The sequence below is a fragment of the Schistocerca americana genome, chromosome 7, assembly GCF_021461395.2.
Source record: "Schistocerca americana isolate TAMUIC-IGC-003095 chromosome 7, iqSchAmer2.1, whole genome shotgun sequence".
Classification (NCBI taxonomy): domain Eukaryota; kingdom Metazoa; phylum Arthropoda; class Insecta; order Orthoptera; family Acrididae; genus Schistocerca; species Schistocerca americana.
The window spans coordinates 439,386,134-439,406,933 of record NC_060125.1 but is presented as its reverse complement, the minus strand read 5'-3'; the positions used below and the strand labels follow the sequence as shown (position 1 = coordinate 439,406,933).

Sequence of the window (20,800 nt, the reverse complement as noted above, 5' to 3'; positions counted from 1 at the left end):
CCACACGTCCTATTTGCCAAGTTTACGTATGTACTTAGTCAAAGGTAACAATACATTAGATCCTTATCAAGAAGTAACCTTTGCTGACAGCGGGTCTCAGTTACGGGAAGTGCGAGTGTGCGTGTGCAATGTTCCTGTGATCTATAGTAAGATATTAAATGCCGAATGTAGCATATTTTTAAAAAAAATTGCAGCCTGATTTTTTTTTTTTTAGTTTGTGTGTTAAACTGATCGCTAAAGAAAAATCAGTTTGATGTCACGAAATGTATTTATCTCTGTCTAATTACGATAAGCTGGTTTTACCATGGTAAAAGCGCAATCCACAAATAACCAAATCACAAGAATAAACACTGAAATATAAAATTTTAATGGTTTAGTGTAGCGCAGCAAAGCGGTAAGCTGTTTATCTAGTTCGGCATTTTCGACATAAAGAAAGATTTTATTGCTTTTCATCGTTTATTGCTAAGTGTGATTTGATAGATATTGAAGGTACGGAGACCATTAACAGACTTCGTATCGTACAATTATATTGTTACATAACATATGTTATTAGGTCTATGGAAATGTAAAACGTGTCGCAGGTGTACTGAAGGCGATAACAATTCAACTGAAACACAAAGAAGTTATCACCCTCTGTTGTATTTTAACCAGTGGCATATGATTGTAAACTATACTTAAGGAATTTAGAGCACGGAGTCGCTCCTGAAACCGCAGATGAAACGTAGTTTGAATTTGAAGTTTTGCAACAAGCAGACATTCATTGTTTACCTGTCTCACCAAATATAATACTTGTTATATGTGTTACCGCAGTAGACTACAAAAAATTAACATTTTATACACGAATGCAATTAGATAACGCGTTAGATTATTTTTCTATAAGGGCGATTATCACTGTAATGTCGCCGTCCAGCAACAGAATGTATGAGAAAATTAATTAGGTACGTGGTTCATCTTAAAGTAGTCTTATTGAAGTCAGTCATCGCAGCAAGCAGCACAGAAGAAAAATAAAATACATTCCGGAATATTACAAGTAATTTGCATTTCTGTTATTGTTAACATGGGAACTACAAAGTCACTAAATTAATTATTCACTGCATTATTATAATGTATCACGTAAATGATAGGAGCTTGTTTCGTTCTTTTGGATTTCATCCTTTGATACAGTTACTGATGCTGTGCTTGCAGACTAACTGTATTTTGGATGATAAAATTCGCCATAGATTAGTTCCCAGATCTAGGTACTTTATTCCATGATTACATTTAGCCTTCAATTGTTTGTCTTTCACATCACCTTTCTTATTCGTATTAATTAAGATAGTGATCTTTGCCATTCAAATGCTCTCCTTGCTTACCTTGTTGGCATTTTGCCAACTATTTTCACTCTGCAGTCTTTTTGGCATTTTGCCAACTATTTTCATCCTGCCAGCCATTTCTTCATTCTGTCAACTACCAAATATTGTACATAGTAAAGGTGCCAAAAAGAAAAGTACTTGTCATTATATCTCCCATTTGGGAACTTATGCTGTGCAATTCTGTCATAACCTAGAATGAAACAGTCAGGAGTCATAAAAAATGTTCACTAACTGTTTTTACAATTAAAGTAGAAAAAGTGCTACTCAGTAGTGCAGTTTAGATGACACTACAATTAAAAAATACAATCAATCAATCAAACTTTTCTGACACTGATCCTAACCTCAATCGAAGAACAATGAAATGTATTCGTTGACCTAAGGACTGCATTACAGAATAATGGTGCAATACCATACCATAGTAGTCTCTCTTCTCTGATCAGTCTCTAGGCACATGTACAAATGTTGGTGCTGTAAGTGTCTGGAAACCGGAAATATTTTTCTTCTAGCAAGTTGTAACTTCCACTTCTGCCTTCTTTTTTTATATCATGTTTTGGATTAATCAGGTGTATTTTTCTGCTCTCTAGAAATATTGGCTTCATATGTAAGCAGTTAGATCAGGAGCATCAAGATTTACTATGCATACAAAAAATAGTGAACTCAAATACTTTTATAATACTTTAAGACGTACATTGTCAACAGTAATCATGCTCTAGTCACACTTAACCTCTTTTGTAGGTAATCTAGAAGTCTGTTATGTATGGTTTTAACCTATAGATCAAACAGGTTTCCTATATTCTTTGAAAAACTATTGAATGTTTAGTGTGTAGAAAAAAAGATTCAAAACAACATGAAGATTTCATCATGATTTGTAATCCTAAACTCAGTTCCCAGTATTGTTGGACTTGCATATCATATCCTTAGTTATCTATATTTGCTAGGCATCAATTTCTATATGCTAATTAATAATCAGTAGTCTGAAGCTACTGTTTTTTTCATATTTTGAGGAAATAGAAAAAAACGTGCATGATAATTGTGTTCACATCTTGTTTCACAATTAGCTTATGTGTACTAAGCCCTGCAAGGTTTCTTCTGTCTTCAGGTTTCTCCTTTATATATCAGTGATAATTCACTCTGGTTAAGGCGCAGAAAAAAGCTGCTGCTTTGTAAGAAATGTGGTGCTTCTTCAGTTTTTTTAAAGTAATTGCTGTTTTATCTGCTAATGTTAGCTTAATGTCTACACAACATTACAGACATTTATCCAATAGTAACAGCTACCTACATGTCTCAAGAACAGAGGCCTGTTTACAACAATCATTGATATTTGTAAGTAAAACACACACACACTGCAGCATAGTCTGAAAATATCAGAATAGTAGTCAGTCAGTCAGTCAGAATTCATAGACAATGGAGATAACATTTATCCACAGGAGCAGCTAGAGTGGAGGGAATTAGGAATGACAATGGGCAACTTTTAAAAGTTGATTATGTGATTCTTCTTCACACTGAAAGTTGTCATTACTGTCTGTTAATCCTTGATCTTTGTCATTGGACTTGATTCAGCAAAGTGGTACATTTTTTTCTGTTATTATGCTGTATAATACACAATGCTATCAGTGCACGTGTCAACAGGAATTTCTGTTAAAAAAGTGTATTGTTTTTGAGTCATTAGTTTCATAGCTAAAGTGATCCTCAATTTCCTATTATTATTATTCTCTCCTCTGCTACTGTATGTTACTAATACAGCCACAGTCTGTTTCATTGTGCATTGCACTTAATGCAATATGATTTACTTTATCTTTTCACACTTTCGGTACTAGATGTGTTATTGTTTTTATTTACATTGTCACCACAATATTTTTTTCTTCCCTTTCCTTATCTGTGCTTTTCAGTGTGAACAGAAACATCAGTTGGTTCTGGTCAAAAGTTGCTTCACAATATGGGACGATAAATTTAGTTCTGAATGTACTTCAGTGTCAAGGAAAATGTCAAAAACTGCAGCACTTTCGAAACTTCTTTCTTTTTTTGGTTGTCCTCAGAATTTATTCTTATGGATTTGACAATTTGTTGCACCATATTGAGCCACCGATAACAGGTGGGTGGGTCACTTTGATGGCTTACAAAAAATAATACATGTGCATGCGCACACACACACACACACACACACACACACACACACACACACACACACACACTCTCTCTCTCTCTCTCTCTCTCTCTCACACACTCACACACTGACACCACTAGGGGTATACAATGAGATAATAAGTTTTTCGTAAGAACATCATGAGAGTTCTCCCTCTACAGTTTTTACTCCTCCACACTTCTTTTCATTACTATGTTAACTAGTCCTTGACGCCTCAGGATGTGTCCTATCAATTTCATCATCATCAGTTTTCTGCTATATTAGCATGTCCTTTGCCTCTCCATTTTCTGTGGTCCATTGCTTCCTTCTTAAGGCTGCTGTATGTTGTACTGTCCATCATGTCATCCAGTATATGAAATCTCTTCCTTCCTCATTTCCTTTTCCCTTCTACATAACCTTCTGAAACTGTTTTATCAGTCTGTCATTCTTTCTTAATATATGCCCAATCCAATTTCTTTTTCTTCTTTTTATTACATCTATTAACTGTCTTTTCTCTCCCACTCTTCTCAGTACCTCTTCATTTTTACTCTGTCCATCCAACTTATTCTTTCCATCCTCCACCATGTCCACATCTCAAAAGCCAGCCTTTCTCTGCCTTTCTTCCTCAAAGTCCATGTTTCAGTGCCATACAGAAGCACACGCCATACAAAACATTTTAAGAGTCTTTTCCTCAGTTCTCTGTCCAGACTGCTGTAGAAAATTCTCCTTTTCTTATAAAATCCCTCTTTTGCCATTGCTATCCTTGTTTTAATTTCTGTGCTGCACTTCCAGTTGGTGCCTATCCTGCTTCCAAGATACTTAAAATTTTGCATCTGTTCCAAAATTTCTCCAGTCAGCATAATTTTTATTTCTTTATTTCCTTTCTAGTGCCAGTACTTTGGTTTCTTTGTGTTAAGTTTCATTCCATAATTTTTTCCGTTAGCTTCAACAAGTGTCCACTAAATACTGTAATTCTTTTTCCCTTGTGGCTAGAAGGACCATGTCATCAGCAAACCGCTTACACCCTACTCTTCTTCCTCCAATTTCTACTCCTTTGTCATCTATTGAACATTGGTCAATGATATTTTCCAAGTAGAGGTTGAAAAGGGTAGGTGATAGACAGAATCCTCGTCTTACTCCTTTTCCTGATACAATCCAGTTTCTCTCACTTTAACTGAGGCTTTTTGATTCAGATATAATGAGTTTACAGACCTTCTGGTTTTCCAGTCCACTCTAAATCTCATTATGGTCGCCTGCTTGTCCCAAGCCACATTGTCAAAAGCCTTTTCTAGGTCGATGAAGTACATATCGAGGTCTCTTCCTTTTTCAATAAAATTGCATCTCTGGTGCCCGTATTCCATTTAAAGCCAAACTGCTCCTCGCTAAGATTCTCCTCCATTACTTGTTCAAGTAATCTTAACATCACTTTGGATGTATGTACAGTTTGTACACCTATATGATAGTGACATACTGTAAAAATTTCAACATTGATATCTGACTGTGAACAAAGATATGAATTTTTGAAAATGAGGAGGTAATTCACATTACTATACGACTGATCTTATGGCTGTTGCCTATTCATGTGTGATATTGGTGAGATATAATCAATTATTACTGAAGTAAGGTACTGAATTACATACAAAAAGTGGAAACATAACTGCAATTCACATTTATATTATTTTGACATATTTTAAATAAATATTTTCAGTTAACATCCTTCTAGAAGCGACTGTTCCTAAACCTGGTGGTGAATGTTAAGAACACTTATTTCTTCAGACAGCTTCTGTGATAAGACCTCCCAGTTGCTGTGACAAGTTCAAGCACTGAAAGTTTCCTTGAAACATTTTTCATTGGTATCCAAACTTCGTCACTAGTAGATTTCTTGAATGATGTTCTTGGGCCAGCAGGGTGGTAAAAATGCACAAAAACGTCATTGTTTTCCAAACTTTCTTTCAACCTCTGCAAGCCACCACTGTCCATCATACTCCCATGCCACTATGTTGTTTAACGTTAAAGGCAGAGATGTAATTTTACTGACACAATGATCCTCATAAATTTCGGTTTCTGGTGTTACATCGAACTAAGTTTTCTGCAATGCCAAGGAATGTGTGGAAATGCCTTGTTCCTTTTATTGCTACACAGTTTTCAAATCTAGTTTGAAGTGTTGTTTTCAAATGCAGAACCACTTCTTCTTTCTTGGTCAGAAAAAAGGTAATAACTTTAATATTATCCTTGCAAAAGATATACATGTCATGTACTGTGAGAATTTGGTCTGTGGTTGGTCTTTGTAGGCTGGCTTTACTTACTTCACGTTTTGTTGTAGCCTACCTCCTACTCCATCACATGCATTTTTACCATGGCAAGATGCAAAAAAGTGCCATTCAGCCTCCAACCCAAATTCTACTATGTGGTTGACCGAGCGAGGTGGCGCAGTGGTTAGCACACTGGACTCGCATTCGGGAGGACGACGGTTCAATCCCGTCTCCGGCCATTCTGATTTAGGTTTTCCGTGATTTCCCTAAATCGCTTCAGGCAAATGCCAGGATGGTTCCCTTGAAAGGGCACGACCGATTTCCTTCCCCATCCTTCCCTCACCCGAGCTTTCGATCCGTCTCTAATGACCTCGTTGTCGACGGGACGTTAAACACTAAATCTCCTCCTCTACTATGTGGTTGCATAGATTTGAAATATTCTTTTTGTGCTTATACTGACTACCACTTCCATCTGAAAAGTATATCAGCTTGTCAACCATGGGAAAATTTTCTTTTATGTAATTTATTACGTGCTTTTGATACACATGTACAGCCAAAGAATTGTGCTCCAAGTAGTCGCTTAGAACACGAATTGGAGAACTGCAAACTTCATCTTTATCATTTTTAAAGTAGAGAATAAATGGATGCACTGTTGCCTGGTCATTGACCCAGTGGTGCCCTTGTATTGCATCCTGAATCACAAATGTAAAATTTTCTGCAGAATCAGCTAGCACTATGCATTCAGTTTCATGAAGTTAGTCTTTTTTGTCCTTCAAAAACTTACTTTGGATTTTAGAAGCATAGTAGTGAGTTCTGAGTTTTTGTTAGTTATCAATTAAAGATTCCAAGTACTCTTCCTGAGATTTAACCACTGTTATCATTTCTGCCCTGTCAGTTGTGACCCAATGTTTGAAGGTAATACTGTCTGGCATTACCTCATGATATTCATGAAACAATTCAATAACTGTTTGCTTACCAGGGCATTTATTACACAAACTCATCATGCAGTCATACTGTTAGTGTCACAGACCATTAAATCTAGTAACTCTTTGTAATAATGATCACTGAGTTTTGCACCCGCAGCCATCAGTTTGACATTTTGATGATATAAACAAACACATACAGAGTGTATCCCTGAGGATCAAGCCAAAATACACCACTTAGGGCGGATGTCACAAAATTTTGACCTTCCAATTTTGCATTTAGGATGAGAATTTTTAAAAACTACATAAAGTTCATTTAAATTTGACAGCACTAGTCGTTTCTGCTTTGTTACTTTAACTCCATTTATAACAACTCTTTTGCTACCTTTGCAGCCTGGGCACATTCTACTGTTTTCACCATCTTCAAAAAACTGCTGGATCTTTTTAATTGTTTCTTCACTTATATCTACTACTTTCTTCTTTCCTAAAACTGGAAGCATACCTTGCTCTTTCACTAATTTTCGGGTTAGTTTAACCAAACGATGAGAAATGTAGAATTCATGAACTATTTTTTCTCTTGACCATGAGTCAGGGAGCGAACTTAAAATTTTAACTTTTTCCTCTTTAGACGTCACTGAACATTTAATTTTTAATTTCTCTATTAAACTCAAATATTCAGTGTCAGATGATGCTGGTGGTAGGTTTTCTTCTTCTTTAGAAATAATGTTGCTATCTGTATTATTAAAGCATGAGCCCAAGTCTTTTCTAATTTTGTCTGAAATTTGTTGTGCCTTATTTTCAATAGCTGCTTTTCTTTTTCTGCTATTTAATTTTATTATTTTCGAAGCAGGAGATATGTCTAACTTAGAACAGGCAAAATCCAATATGCTAACAGAGTCCTCATTAGGAATATAAATGTCATTAACAAGGTTACATGATTCTGGTTCTGGATTCACAACAAATATTTTTGAGTAACAGTTTGGGCACAGGGAATTTCCAGGAATCACATTACGTTTCACTTGGGAAGCTGTTTCACTCTCACATAATTTATTTATTTATTTATTTATTTATTTTGATCTAACATCAACTGATTACAAAAAAGGTTTTTTTTTTGTTCCAGTCTTCTGGATAAGTCAGAGCCTTACTGACTAGGGTTTATTATTGGTTGGCACTTTTATCTACACAACTTTTTCTAAATTTAGTTGAGAGAACAGAGTTACATATATGGACTATACATAAAAAATTGTTATTGCCATACTTTGATTAAGGAATCTACAGTTTGTGACATAGTATTCATATCTGACATTCAAATATTTACAGTTTGAGGCACAGTCTAAGATCTGAGATTACATATATTTTTAGATAGATGATCTTCCATCATACAAGTTTACTAAATCTAGAAACTCATCTATTGAATATACAGGATTGTTTAGGAGCCATAATTTTAATTTCGTTTTTAGTTTTGTAATGGGCAATTTGGAGATATTAGGATGGAAGCAATTCAGTAGTTTTATGCCTGCATAGTGAGGGCTTTTCTCATAGAGTGTTGTTCTATGAGAGATGATGTGGGGTCTCTCTCTACCTCTAGTGTTGCGATCGTGTATTTCTTTATTAAGTGTTTTGTTACTGTTTACTGCCATAATGATTATCTTCAGTACACACAGGTTATGAACAGTTAGTATTTTAAATTCTTTAAACAAATTTCTGCAGGACTCCCTGGCACATTTCTTTCCCATAATTCTAAGTGCCTTCTTTTGTAAGGTAAGCACACTTTTCATATTACCTTTACTGCTTTAATGAGGACAAATGTTCAAGTTGTATTTCCCTCAAAACTTTTATGAACTTTCAAGTGGATTGCAGCACTTTCTTCCAAAAATGTGGTTGTACTTCAAAATATATTACTTCTCATGATACTCACACACTGATGTTACAGAAGAACTTACTCGAAATTTAAACAAAATTTGTCTAACTTCATCAAAGTCATTGACATTTTTCAAGTTTCTTGAAACTGAACCATAAACTGTTTTGTGACACACTTCACTTGCTATCTGTCCAACAGAGCACTGTTCATCCATGTTATTGCATTCCAGTTAATCTCTCAAAATTAATTACAAATTACACACAGGACAAAGCACATAACACATTCTACACTCTCGATGAAGTATGTACATCCACTCTAACAGAGGTTTCTGAACAGACTGACTACAACAATGCCACACCTAGCAATAATGTACTTCTACAATGCCACACCCAGCAATAATGTACTTCTTTATTGACAGTAAACCCAAATGTAAATAAGCATTTTTATTACCATAGAACAAATGCGAAAGCTCCTATTGTTTATATTGTGTTATAAAAAATAAATAAACTAAATTAATATTGAGTGATAGTGTTAACTAAATATATGTCACAATTAAATTTTATTACAGTGAAACAATAAACCATTTAAATAGGCAACAGCCATAAGATCAGTTGTAGAGTAATGTGAATTATTTCCTTAGTTTCAAAAATTCATATCTTTGTTCACAGTCAGATATCAGTGTTGAAATTTTTACAGTACATTGCTATCATATAGGTGTACAAACTGTGCAAAAATCATATTTATATTTAGTTCCACCTGAGATAACTAACCCCAAACTTTACAAAAAATGAAAATTTTCAAAATTCAAAAATTCATAAAAAATTAAGGAAACATTTGTAAGTGTTCTTGCTCTATATGAGACTAGTAGTGTATGATATCTAACTATAGAAAAAAATAGAATCTCATAATCATTTCTAAAAACAATCATGTCAATTGCAATGTTGTAACTTAACCCAGAGCAGAGATATTCAAATTTTCGCTAATGTCTCCAGACTGAAAAATCGTCACGTGCCTGAAAATAAAAATGGCCGCCATCCAGTACAGTATAGGTGCAAGATTAATTATTTAAAAAAAAACTGTTTTGAACTTCTCAAATGGAGGGCAATCACATATAAAAAAATTAAAATATTTAAAAATGGTCAAGCAACCATCAACGGGCCACTTCATATGGATTGACCCAGTTGTGGTCACTATTATATCAGCACCTGGTAATGTGTGCACCTTCTTGATTCCATTCCTGTATCTTCCTTCTACCAGTATAAAATCGATTTGATTTCTGTATTTATCCCCTGGTGATTTCCAAGTGTATAGCCTCCTCTTGTGGTTCTTGAACCATATATTTGCCACTATCAGCTGTCTTTCCCTGCAGCAGTCAATTAGCCAATCACCTCTATCAATTCTCTTTCCAAGACCATGATTGCCAACTATGTTTCCCTTTTTCCACAATGGCGTTCCAGTCTCCCATTACTATTTTGCAGCATTTTTTATTTTCGTCCATTACTCTCTCTGTTACATTTTACATTTCCTCTACAATCTGGTCATCATGTTCTGAAGTTGGCATATACATCTGGACAATCAGTATATTTTTTTGTGCTCCTTTCAGCCTTACACCAATAACTGGGTCATTTGCGTAGTCCACATACTCCACACATTTAGCCAATTCCTTTGCCATAGGCCTAATCATTCTTACTCCATTCATTCCTTTTACTTCTCCTCCTGAGTGGTGCAATACATATTTATCTGACTGTAACTCTCCACATCCATTCCATCTTACCTCAGCAACTCCTATGAGGTCCATATGATTCTTTTTCATCTCTCGTTTTGGGAGGTTGTCTCCTAAAACTCTTTTCTCACCAATTTGTTTCTGTACCTCTTCCTTGGTTACCAGATACATACATCTAATGTTCAGCATGACACCAAATAACTCACTAACGTTATGTGGAGCCTGTTATTTCTATTTAATGTGAGTCCCACACTAGATCAGTATTCTAGGATGGCTCGCACGAGGGTTTCATATGCAGTTTCTTTTGTAGACTGATTACCGTATTTACTCGAATCTAAGCCGCACTTTTTTCCGGTTTTTGTAATCCAAAAAACCGCCTGCGGCTTAGAATCGAGTGCAAAGCAAGCGGAAGTTCTTAAAAATGTCGGTGGGTGCCGCCACAACTTAGTTCTGCCGTCGAATATTTGTAGCGCTACACAGGCATGCTTTGTAGGCACAAAGATAAATACTGGCGCCAAAACCTCTGCGTCAGTAAATAAATTTAAAAAAAAAAAAGGTGGAAGACGAGCTTTTTTTCTCCGCGCCGAGTTTCGACCACTGCATTTTCGTACATTATCCAACGAAGTAAATACAAATTCCGTATTGTTCATCTTCGAATGTAGCAGCATTTCAATGTACTACGAAAACCCGACTGGCAAGAATGTTTAGAATGTTTGTCAATATGGCCAACTCTACGTTCTGAATTTTTTCCTATCTGTCAGAAGAGATGGTTGCTAATAGAAACTTTTATAAATTGTGAATCACATGCAATATTCTCGTCACCATAAGAATAATACGAATATAAACATTTTGCCATGTATTGTTTCGTGTTTGCTGTTATCTCATTTAAATCCTGTCTGCGTAATAAACCACAAAACTAGAGTGAGACAACAGCAAACGTGGAAGAATATACATATATAAAAACAAAGATGAGGTGACTTACCGAACAAAAGCGCTGGCAGGTCGATAGACACACAAACATACACACAAAATTCAAGCTTTCGCAACAAACTGTTGCCTCATCAGGAAAGAGGGAAGGGGAGGGGAAGACGAAAGGAAGTGGGTTTTAAGGGAGAGGGTAAGGAGTCATTCCAATCCCGGGAGCGGAAAGACTTACCTTAGGGGGAAAAAAGGACAGGTATACACTCGCACACACGCACATATCCATCCACACATACAGACACAAGCAGACATATTTAAAGACAAAGAGTTTGGGCCTAAATATGTCTGCTTGTGTCTGTATGTGTGGATGGATATGTGCGTGTGTGCGAGTGTATACCTGTCCTTTTTTCCCCCTAAGGTAAGTCTTTCCGCTCCCGGGATTGGAATGACTCCTTACCCTCTCCCTTAAAACCCACTTCCTTTCGTCTTCCCCTCTCCTTCCCTCTTTCCTGATGAGGCAACAGTTTGTTGCGAAAGCTTGAATTTTGTGTGTATGTTTGTGTTTGTTTGTGTGTCTATCGACCTGCCAGCGCTTTTGTTCGGTAAGTCACGTCATCTTTGTTTTTATATATAATTTTTCCCATGTGGAATGTTTCCTTCCATTATATTGAAGAATATACATATCATGTCATGTTTGTATTCGTATTATTCTTATGCTAAACAGTGATACAGTCAGAAATGAAGCGAGGCAATTGACTAGATTTTTAAATCTAAGATGAGTCTAATTTCTGTGCAGAATGTAATGTACTAAAGAGGCGCCTGCAAAGATTTTCAAATGGAGAAAAATTTTCGCTAAACTCTCATTCGGAACATCTTCTATCATATGCAGTCTATTATTTGGTTCTTGTTGATCATTATCAAAGAAAGCAGCAGTGTAAGTAACAACAAGTAGCAGTCTCTTGAAGCGGCGGTAGCGCGCACAAAAGCAAGCCATGCCGCGATCGGCGACAGGCCGTAAACACACAGTATCAGAGTACGACAAACAATGCATCACAGTACAGTAATGCATTTTCAGCGTAGAGTGACGTAAACACCTATAACAAAGAAAACTGCGCTTATCAGATCAAAGAAAAATAAGCAATCAATTCAAACCAGATGAAGCACGTGAAAAAGGAAGGATACCCGTATAAATACGGACGGAGCGCCTGACGCATAGCAGTGGCTACCTGGTAAAGCTTAACTACTAAGTTTACGACTCGAACCAAACTACTGTAGCTGTATCGTCATTCATTCGACCTAAATTGTGTCATATTACAGCGGACCAACTTCGTTTCGATTTGGAGATGCGGCCTAAAACTTTTCTCTCCCCTTGAATTTCGAGTCTCAAATTTCAGGTGCGGCTTAGATTCAGGAAATTTTTTTTCCTTGATTTCGAGTCTCATTTTTCAGGTGCGGCTTAGATTCGAGTGCGGCTTAGACTCGAGTAAACGTAGTATTCTACCAGTATGTCAAAGTCTCATTACCGAGACTAGGTGACAGTGAGATGAGAGATATAATACTGCAAGAACTGGACAGAGCACTGAAAGACCGAAGAGGAAACAAGGCCCCTGGAGTAGACAATAATCCCTCAGAATCCTTGGGAAAGCCAGCCTTGGCAAAACTATTCCACCTGGTGTGCAAAATACTGGCAGGCTTCATGAAGAGTGTAATGATTTCAATTCCAAAGAAGGCAAATGCTGACAGAAGTGAACAGAAGGATGGAAAAACTGGTAGAAGCCAACCTCAGTGAACAACGGTTTCGGTTCCATGAAATTAGGAACATCCAAGGCAATCTGACTCTACAACTTAGCCTAGAAGATAGGTTGAAGAAAGGTCAGCTCATGTTTATAGCATTTGTAGATTTAGAAAAATCTTTTTACAGTTTTAACTGGCCTATACTCTTTGATATTTGAAGATTCGAGGGACAAAATTCAGAGTGTGAAAAGCTATTTGCAATTTGTACCAAAATCAGACTGCAGTTACGAAGGTCGGAGGAATGCAGGGTAAGCAGTGGTTGAGAAGGAAATGAGACAGAGTTGTAGTTTGTTCTCATTGTTATTCAGACAGAGTTGTAGTTTGTTCTCATTGTTATTCAGTCGGTACATGGGGCAAGCTATGTAGGAAACCAAGGAAAAATTTGGAAAGAGAGTTCAGGAAGAAGAAATAAATACTTTGCGGTTTGTCAGTGTCATTGTAACTCTGTCAGAGATGGCAAAGGACTTGAAAGGGCAATTGAATGGAATGGACGGTCTTGAAAACTGATTATAAGGTGCACATCAACAAGGGTAATAGAATGTAGTTGAATTAAATCAGGCAGTCCAAAGGAAATTAGACTAGAGAATGAGGCACTAAACATAGTGGACAAATTTTGTTATGTGGACAACAAAATAACTGATGATGGCCAAAGTAGAGAGGATATAAAATGCAGACTGGTAATAGCAAGAAAAGCATTTCTGAAGAATAAGAATTTTTTAACACCCAAAGATGGCATTTTCCACTTTTGTTGTATTAGTTTTATTTGTTCATAACTAATTTCAGCCTTCAATGCCATTCTCAAGTGATTTTTTTGGGCATACTGAAATGTCATTGTCTTTAAATCTGTTTTTCTATTCATGTGGTTCATAACTGTTGTCTTATCCTGTTAAGCTGTCAAACAAGCAAGACAGCATTTGCAAACTGAAATGAATGAAAAACAAAAATTTAGAGACGTTGACATTTCAGTATAACCACAGAATCACTTGAGAATGATGTAGAGGACTGGAACTAGTTGGGAATAAAATAAAATTAATACAGCAAAAGTGAAAATGCCACCTTCTGTCAATAAACTCATTGCTTTGGTGCACACTATTAAGAAAATCAATTTAAGTATTTGTGTCAGTGTGGCTTTGTATGGAAGTGAATTGTCAGACATAAGCAGTGTAGATAAGAAGTGAATAGAAGCTATTGAAATATATTGCTACAGAAGAATATTGAATATTATTTTAGGGAGGGGGGGGGCAGAACTGTAGAGGTAGATCAAGGCTTGAATACAGTAAGCAGGTTCAGATGGATATAGGTTGTGGTAGTTATGCAGAGATGAGGAAGCTTCCATGGGATATACTACCAAGTAGAACTGCATCAAACCAATCTTTGGACTGAAGACCACAACAATGACAACAGGAATTAACAGATCCTGTCATGTGATTGACCATGAGATAAGAGTTATATTTGAAATCCATGCTGTCTTTGCATTTTACAGGAAGGTGCTGATAAGAATATTTTAAAGAGAACTAACATTTATGGCATTGGAACATCTGATTCTGGAGCTCTGCTAAGAAATAAGATTGGTTATGTCATCCCCCAGAACTGGAAGTGAATTTGTATGTTTTCTGTGTTAATTTTTAGTTGTAAATCGACTTAGCATCCTTCCAGATATGAGGAAATAATGGCATTTATCGCAAGAAAAAATTTCTTCCCAGCTACTAAGCAGAAAGAAGGCGAATAGTTATAAAGGATTATCAAACAATGGAAAATCCAGGATGGAGTGTAACAATGTTGCGAGAAGGAAAGCTGAGACCATATAGTGGAGATGCTGTGTCCCAGGTGGGTGCAACAAAAGGACTCTCACAATTATAGCTTTCGGCTGTCAACAATAGACGGACATACATGCACGCAAGCACGCGCACACACACACACACACACACACACACACACACACACACACACACACATATGCACGGCACACACACACGCATGCAACTCACACACATGACTGCAGTCTCAGGCAACTGAAACCACATTGCCTGAGACTGCAGTCGTGTGTGTGTGTGTGTGTGTGTGTGTGTGTGTGTGTGTGTGTATGACGAAGCCCTTAATAGCTGAAAGCTATAATTGTGAGAGTCCTTTTGTTGTGCCTATCTGCGACTCAGCATCTTCGCTATATGGTGAGTAGCAGCTTTTCTTCTCATAATATTGTTATAAAGGAGAATGATAATTATTTCGAAGAGAAGGTTACTCAATAGAATTGGGCCGGACATAGTGATGGTGCAAGTGGACATAATTAAATTGAGGAAAATAAACCTAATCAGTATAGTAAAACCTTACTCCACAATCAGACTCATGACACCATATGATGCTGTTAAACTGCTGTGTAAGGCTTTGCTCCAAGACATCAATGGACACCATGTGAAGAGGCAAAGAGTTACCACACTGCTCTCAGGCAGATTGTCCAAACTGGAGATATTATTTCTCCTTCAAATAACTCCGTAATTTTCCTCATAAGGTTGAATGTACCCCAATATGGTATCCCAAACAATGAAAAGTGATTGGCAATAACAGGAATGGAATCAGGCTTGTGCATGAAGATCTGGACTTGACCACCAGATGCAGAGGCTGACATAAAAATTTTAACTTATTACATTTGTTTCTCTGTTTCATCTACAGTTTTTCGACCTCTTGTGAGTGATGTCTGATAATTTCATAACACTTTCACTTTTCATCTTAATTTGTACTGTATTTTAGTAATAGTTTTGAGTATTATTAATTATAATGTGAAAGCTTTCTAATATCATCCTCATGTTCAGTTGTGTCGCTTCCATGTGACTATACTACTGCATCTATTGATATTATTTTTCTCATTTCAGGTAAATAACTGGCAGGCAGGCAATGTTGCTGACCTGTGTTGGTTAAGGAACATGCCTGTCAGCCCCACACGTACTGTTAAGTGAGAGACATGATTGAACCAAGCTCATCAGAAGAAGAGAGTGAGGGAGAGCACCAGGAAGAGGAAATACAGCAGGAACAGCAACTCCACCATGGGTTGCGTCGTATGGGAATCACACCTGTCAGTGCCGGATCGCTGGCGCTGGAGGTGCCAGCTGCGAGAGCCAGGTCCTTATCTTCAGCGAGTGCTGTTTCATCAGAGACACTGAGACTTGCATCAAGCAGCTCAAGAATTGAACCACTACCGAGACCAGCTAGCCCAAGCCCTTCAGCAGCAAGTGAGAAAGTGGAAGCTGCGGATCCCCAAGAAAGACAAGAGAGGGAAGAAGAAGAAAGGAAAAGAAGAATTCAGTTGTATGTGTTCATATCAAGATGCATTGCTTATCCATTCAATGCGAAACAACCAACGGATATGACTAGGAGGCAAACAAAAATTACAAGACAGCAACTGGAAACAATACAGGGACGATTCATAAGTTTCCTGAAAGGTGACACACAAATTATGGCTGATGAGGCCTTTCAAAATGCTGTGCAAAGTTATTTTGATGTTTTCTTGAAATCAGAACGAGTTTTGAAGATGGTCCAATCAGGAGCTTGCTCTCAATATGATTTTCGCGAAGTTTTCAGAAATAACATTGAAAAAAGGGTCAGATCCCTTCCAGAGATAGATGGACTCAGTAAAGAAACTGTTCTCACATCCTGGATGGCTAAATTTGATTGCATACTAAAAGTTGGTGAAGAAGATACCAAACGACCACTAAAGATGCAGCAGCAACCATTGAATAGTGAACTGATCCTTTCAAAGGAACAGCTGTATGATATGTTCCAACAGATTCTTGGTGTAAAGAAATTTGAACATCAGTTACTGTTCAATGCCCTACAGCTTGACTCTGCTGATGAACAGGCTGCTGCGATAAGAAGGGAGCTGGATGGCAGAATGCAGAAAGTCTCAGAAATGGAAAGAAACAGGAAACTAATGCCAAAGTTTGTATTGAAGGAAATGGAATCTTTGTATGTTGAAGAGCTGAAATCTTCTATAAATCTTTTGATGGCAAACTTAGAGTCATTGCCAGTTTCGAAAGGCTCGGTAGATTCAAAATATGGATTACAAAAACTGAAGCGGTACAACCACAGATCTCATGGTTCGCTGTCAAAACTTGAAGGAGCTACAGCGGACACAGAAACACATCTCACAAAAATGGATGTTGTCCTCACATTTCAGTTAGAGGTGGTTGTTATGGAAGTGAAGGGCTTAAAATCACTGGCTCCAAATCGTATTGTTTATTGCACAATGGAAGTTGAAGGTGGTGAGAAGCTCCAGACTGATCAGGCAGAGGCTTCCAAGCCAATGTGGGACACTCAGGGTGACTTTTCTACCTCACATCCCTTACCGGCTGTGAAAGTAAAGCTTTTCACAGAAAATCCAGGAATGCTGGCTCTGGAAGATAAAGAACTGGGTAAGGTCATTTTGCATCCTACACCCCTGTCCTCAAAAGCTCCAGAATGGCATAGAATGACAGTTCCAAAAAATGTACAAGACCGTGATCTGCGCATTAAAATTGCTTGCAGGATGGACAAACCTCTCAACATGAAGCACTGTGGTTATCTGTATGCCATTGGAAAATTTGTGTGGAAGAAGTGGAAGAAAAGGTATTTTGTTCTGGTTCAAGTTTCTCAGTATACATTTGCCATGTGTAGCTATAAAGAAAAGAAGTCAGAACCCTCAGAGATGATGCAGCTTGATGGCTATACAGTTGATTATATTGAACCTACAGCGGATTTAGAAGGTGGTAGATTCTTTTTTAAAGCAGTAAAAGAGGGAGACAGTATAGTGTATGCAAGTGATGATGAAAATGAATGCCATTTATGGGTAATGGCCATTTACAGAGCAACTGGTCAGTCCCATAAACCAACACCCCCTATAACTCATGCTGCTAAAAATTCTACCATATCTAAAATTCAAGGAGATGCTGACAGAGCAAGGAAACATGGAATGGAAGAGTTCATCTCAGCTGATCCTTGTAAATTTGATCATTCTTCACTGTTTAAGTTATTACAAACGTTGACACTTGATTATAGACTTGGTGATCCATATTGCTCTCTGGGTTGGTTTAGTCCAGGACAAGTCTTTGTGTTGGATGAATACTGTGCAAGGTATGGTGTGCGCGGTTGTTATCGCCATTTGTGCTACCTGAGTGATTTACTGGATCGAGCTGAAAAAGGAATAATGATAGACCCGACTCTTATTCATTACAGTTTTGCATTTTGTGCAAGCCACGTTCATGGAAACAGACCGGATGGTGTCGGAACTGTAACTCATGAAGAAAATGAGAAATTTCAAGAAGTTAAAGCACGCCTCAGAATTTTGCTTGAAAATCAGATAACTAGCTTTAGGTACTGTTTTCCTTTTGGAAGACCAGAAGGGGCTTTAAAAGCAACACTCTCTCTTCTCGAACGTGTCTTAATGAAAGACGTTGTTACTCCAGTGCCTCCAGAGGAAGTTCGTGGAATGATAAAAAAGTGCTTGGAAAAGGCTGCCCTTGTTAACTATATGAGACTGTCAGAAGAAGTTAAAACAGATGATGAACTAAATGGTGAGATAATCGTGTCACCTAGTAGGAAGTTGGATGATCTCATACATCTTGCTGAGCTTTGTGTCGATCTCCTCCGACAGAATGAAGAACACTATGCAGAAGCTTTTGCGTGGTTCAGTGACCTACTTGTGGAACATGCTGAAATATTTTGGTCACTGTTTGCAGTTGACATGGATCAGGTATTGGCAGAGCAGCCCCCAGACACCTGGGATTCATTCCCCCTCTTCCAAGTAATGAATGATTATCTAAGAACAGATGACAACTTAAAGAATGGAAGGTTCCATCAGCATCTCCGGGATACATTTGCTCCTCTTGTAGTAAGGTATGTTGACTTAATGGAATCATCCATTGCACAGTCAATCCACAAAGGGTTTGAAAAGGAGAGATGGGAAGCAAAAGGAAATGGATGTGCTACATCAGAAGATTTATTCTGGAAGTTGGATGCATTACAGTCTTTCATAAGAGATCTGCATTGGCCAGATAATGAATTTAGACAGCATTTAGAACAAAGGCTGAAACTGATGGCTTGTGATATGATAGAGTCCTGTATTCAAAGAACAGAAGCTGCATTTCAACAGTGGTTGAAGAAAGGTGTCACATTTACTTCAACAGACTATATCATTCCTTCCGAAATGTGTGCTATGGTGAACGTTATTCTTGATGCAAAAAATCAGTCATTTAGTCTGTGTGCAGTTGATGGTGTAGATGTCCATCAGTACCACACCAAAATTGATGACCTTATTGAAAAAACATCTGCTTCTATGAAGCAGGGCATGATAAACAAGCTTCTCTCTGTTTTGGAAACAACACTGTCAAAACTTTCAAGATATGATGAAGGAAGTTTGATTGGATCAGTGTTAAGCTTTGCAAATGTGTCAGGTTCTGGAAAAGATTTGGGTCAAGCATATGTTAACTTTACCCATAACTGTATGGACCAAATAAGAAGCAAAGTTAGTGATGAATTGTGGATCTTAAATTTCTTCGAACAGTGGTACACAGCCCAGACACAGTTATTGTGCAACTGGCTTTCTGAGAGGTTAGACCGATCTTTGCATTTTTATCAGTGTACGTGTTTGGCTCACATAGTTAAAAAACTGTACTCGGACTTTGAACTGCAAGGTGTTATGGAAGATAAATTAAATTCAAAAACTTATCAAAGGATTTCCCAAAGAATGCAGACAGAGGAAGCCACATGTGCTCTCACAATGAGCAGTTGTCAGGAGGAAGAATCTGCAAAATATGTTGAAACAGGCAGTGATGACGGTGGTACAAAAACTAAATCAAAGATCACAGTTCGAGAAACAGTTGGTGAAGACGGAAATTATGTCTCAAAGATAACTAATGTAACAACAAATGTTGTTGGTAGGGTCGGAAATGTATTTGGAAAGGGTATTGGTGGACTCACCAATAAACTTGGTAGTGGAAGTTGGTTTTAATTCATTGCATTTACGATTTGTTTTGTGATCTAAGTGCAGACCTGTCTGTGTCATTAAGACTTTTTTGTCTTTTTTATATTCTTATAATGACTGATCTTTACCTGTGATTTCATACTCCATTAAAATTATCATCACTCAGAGGTCATATACATTAATTTATTTATATGTGTGTACAAATAATTTTCTGTAAATAACATAAACATTCTACCTGAATTTTTATATAAGCATATACATATAAGATATATTTGTACTTCTGTTCAGATTTAAATAAGAGCTGTTTGTGTGATGTGTATTACCTGATGAACTTTGTAATAGCTTTCGATGTGTAAAATGTGTGTACTGTGGGGCCATGTATTTAAATAAACGTTGTGAATAAGTGTGTTTTACTTTCATGTTAGCAAAATTTTAAATGATCCTGACATTTACCAGGTAATTCAAGACAGGTACAATGTTTCATTGACAATAATATGTTCTGTAAAAGCCAAAGAGAAATACTACCACCATCTATACCAACTATAAATGGAAAAGTAGGAGTTTGCAAATAATTTTTTAAGAGATATATGTTCTCACGTATTTTACGCATGAAACCATCAATAATCAAAAAGAGACCACTAAACAGGTGTATCTAAAATCTGTGGGAACACACTTTCGCAATTAGAAGATGCATGTCATCAGAACTGGTAGAGGAGCATGTTGGCATAAGCCCACTTGAAACTTTAAAACAGATTTGTAATCAGAAGGTTACAGTGTATCAGAGTCCCTAGCACACAATACCATAACTGTTGGTGTATTTGGTGGTTTTAAAATTGTTCTGCATGTTGGCTGTATCATAATGTGAAATAAAATCAAACTTTTCAACTGCTCTGGTACACAGCA

The 20,800-nt window shown here is 37.2% G+C and overlaps 1 protein-coding gene across 6 annotated transcripts; it reads left to right on the top strand.

Annotated features, from left to right (window-relative positions):
- The first annotated feature begins 15 nt into the window (after positions 1–15).
- On the top strand, positions 16–20,301 carry LOC124622192 (calcium-dependent secretion activator-like). 6 transcript variants are annotated; one of them, XM_047147838.1, is made up of 2 exons: positions 16–146; positions 15,816–20,301. In XM_047147838.1, exon 2 carries the CDS (start codon positions 15,905–15,907, stop codon positions 19,922–19,924), a length of 4,020 nt encoding a protein of 1,339 aa, XP_047003794.1. In that variant the 5' UTR covers positions 16–146; positions 15,816–15,904; the 3' UTR covers positions 19,925–20,301. The 6 variants fall into 6 exon arrangements, with proteins under 6 accessions (XP_047003794.1, XP_047003798.1, XP_047003795.1 ...); XM_047147842.1 differs by having other exon boundaries at positions 26–44; XM_047147839.1 differs by lacking the exon at positions 16–146 and adding an exon at positions 301–394.
- The last annotated feature ends 499 nt before the right edge of the window (positions 20,302–20,800 follow it).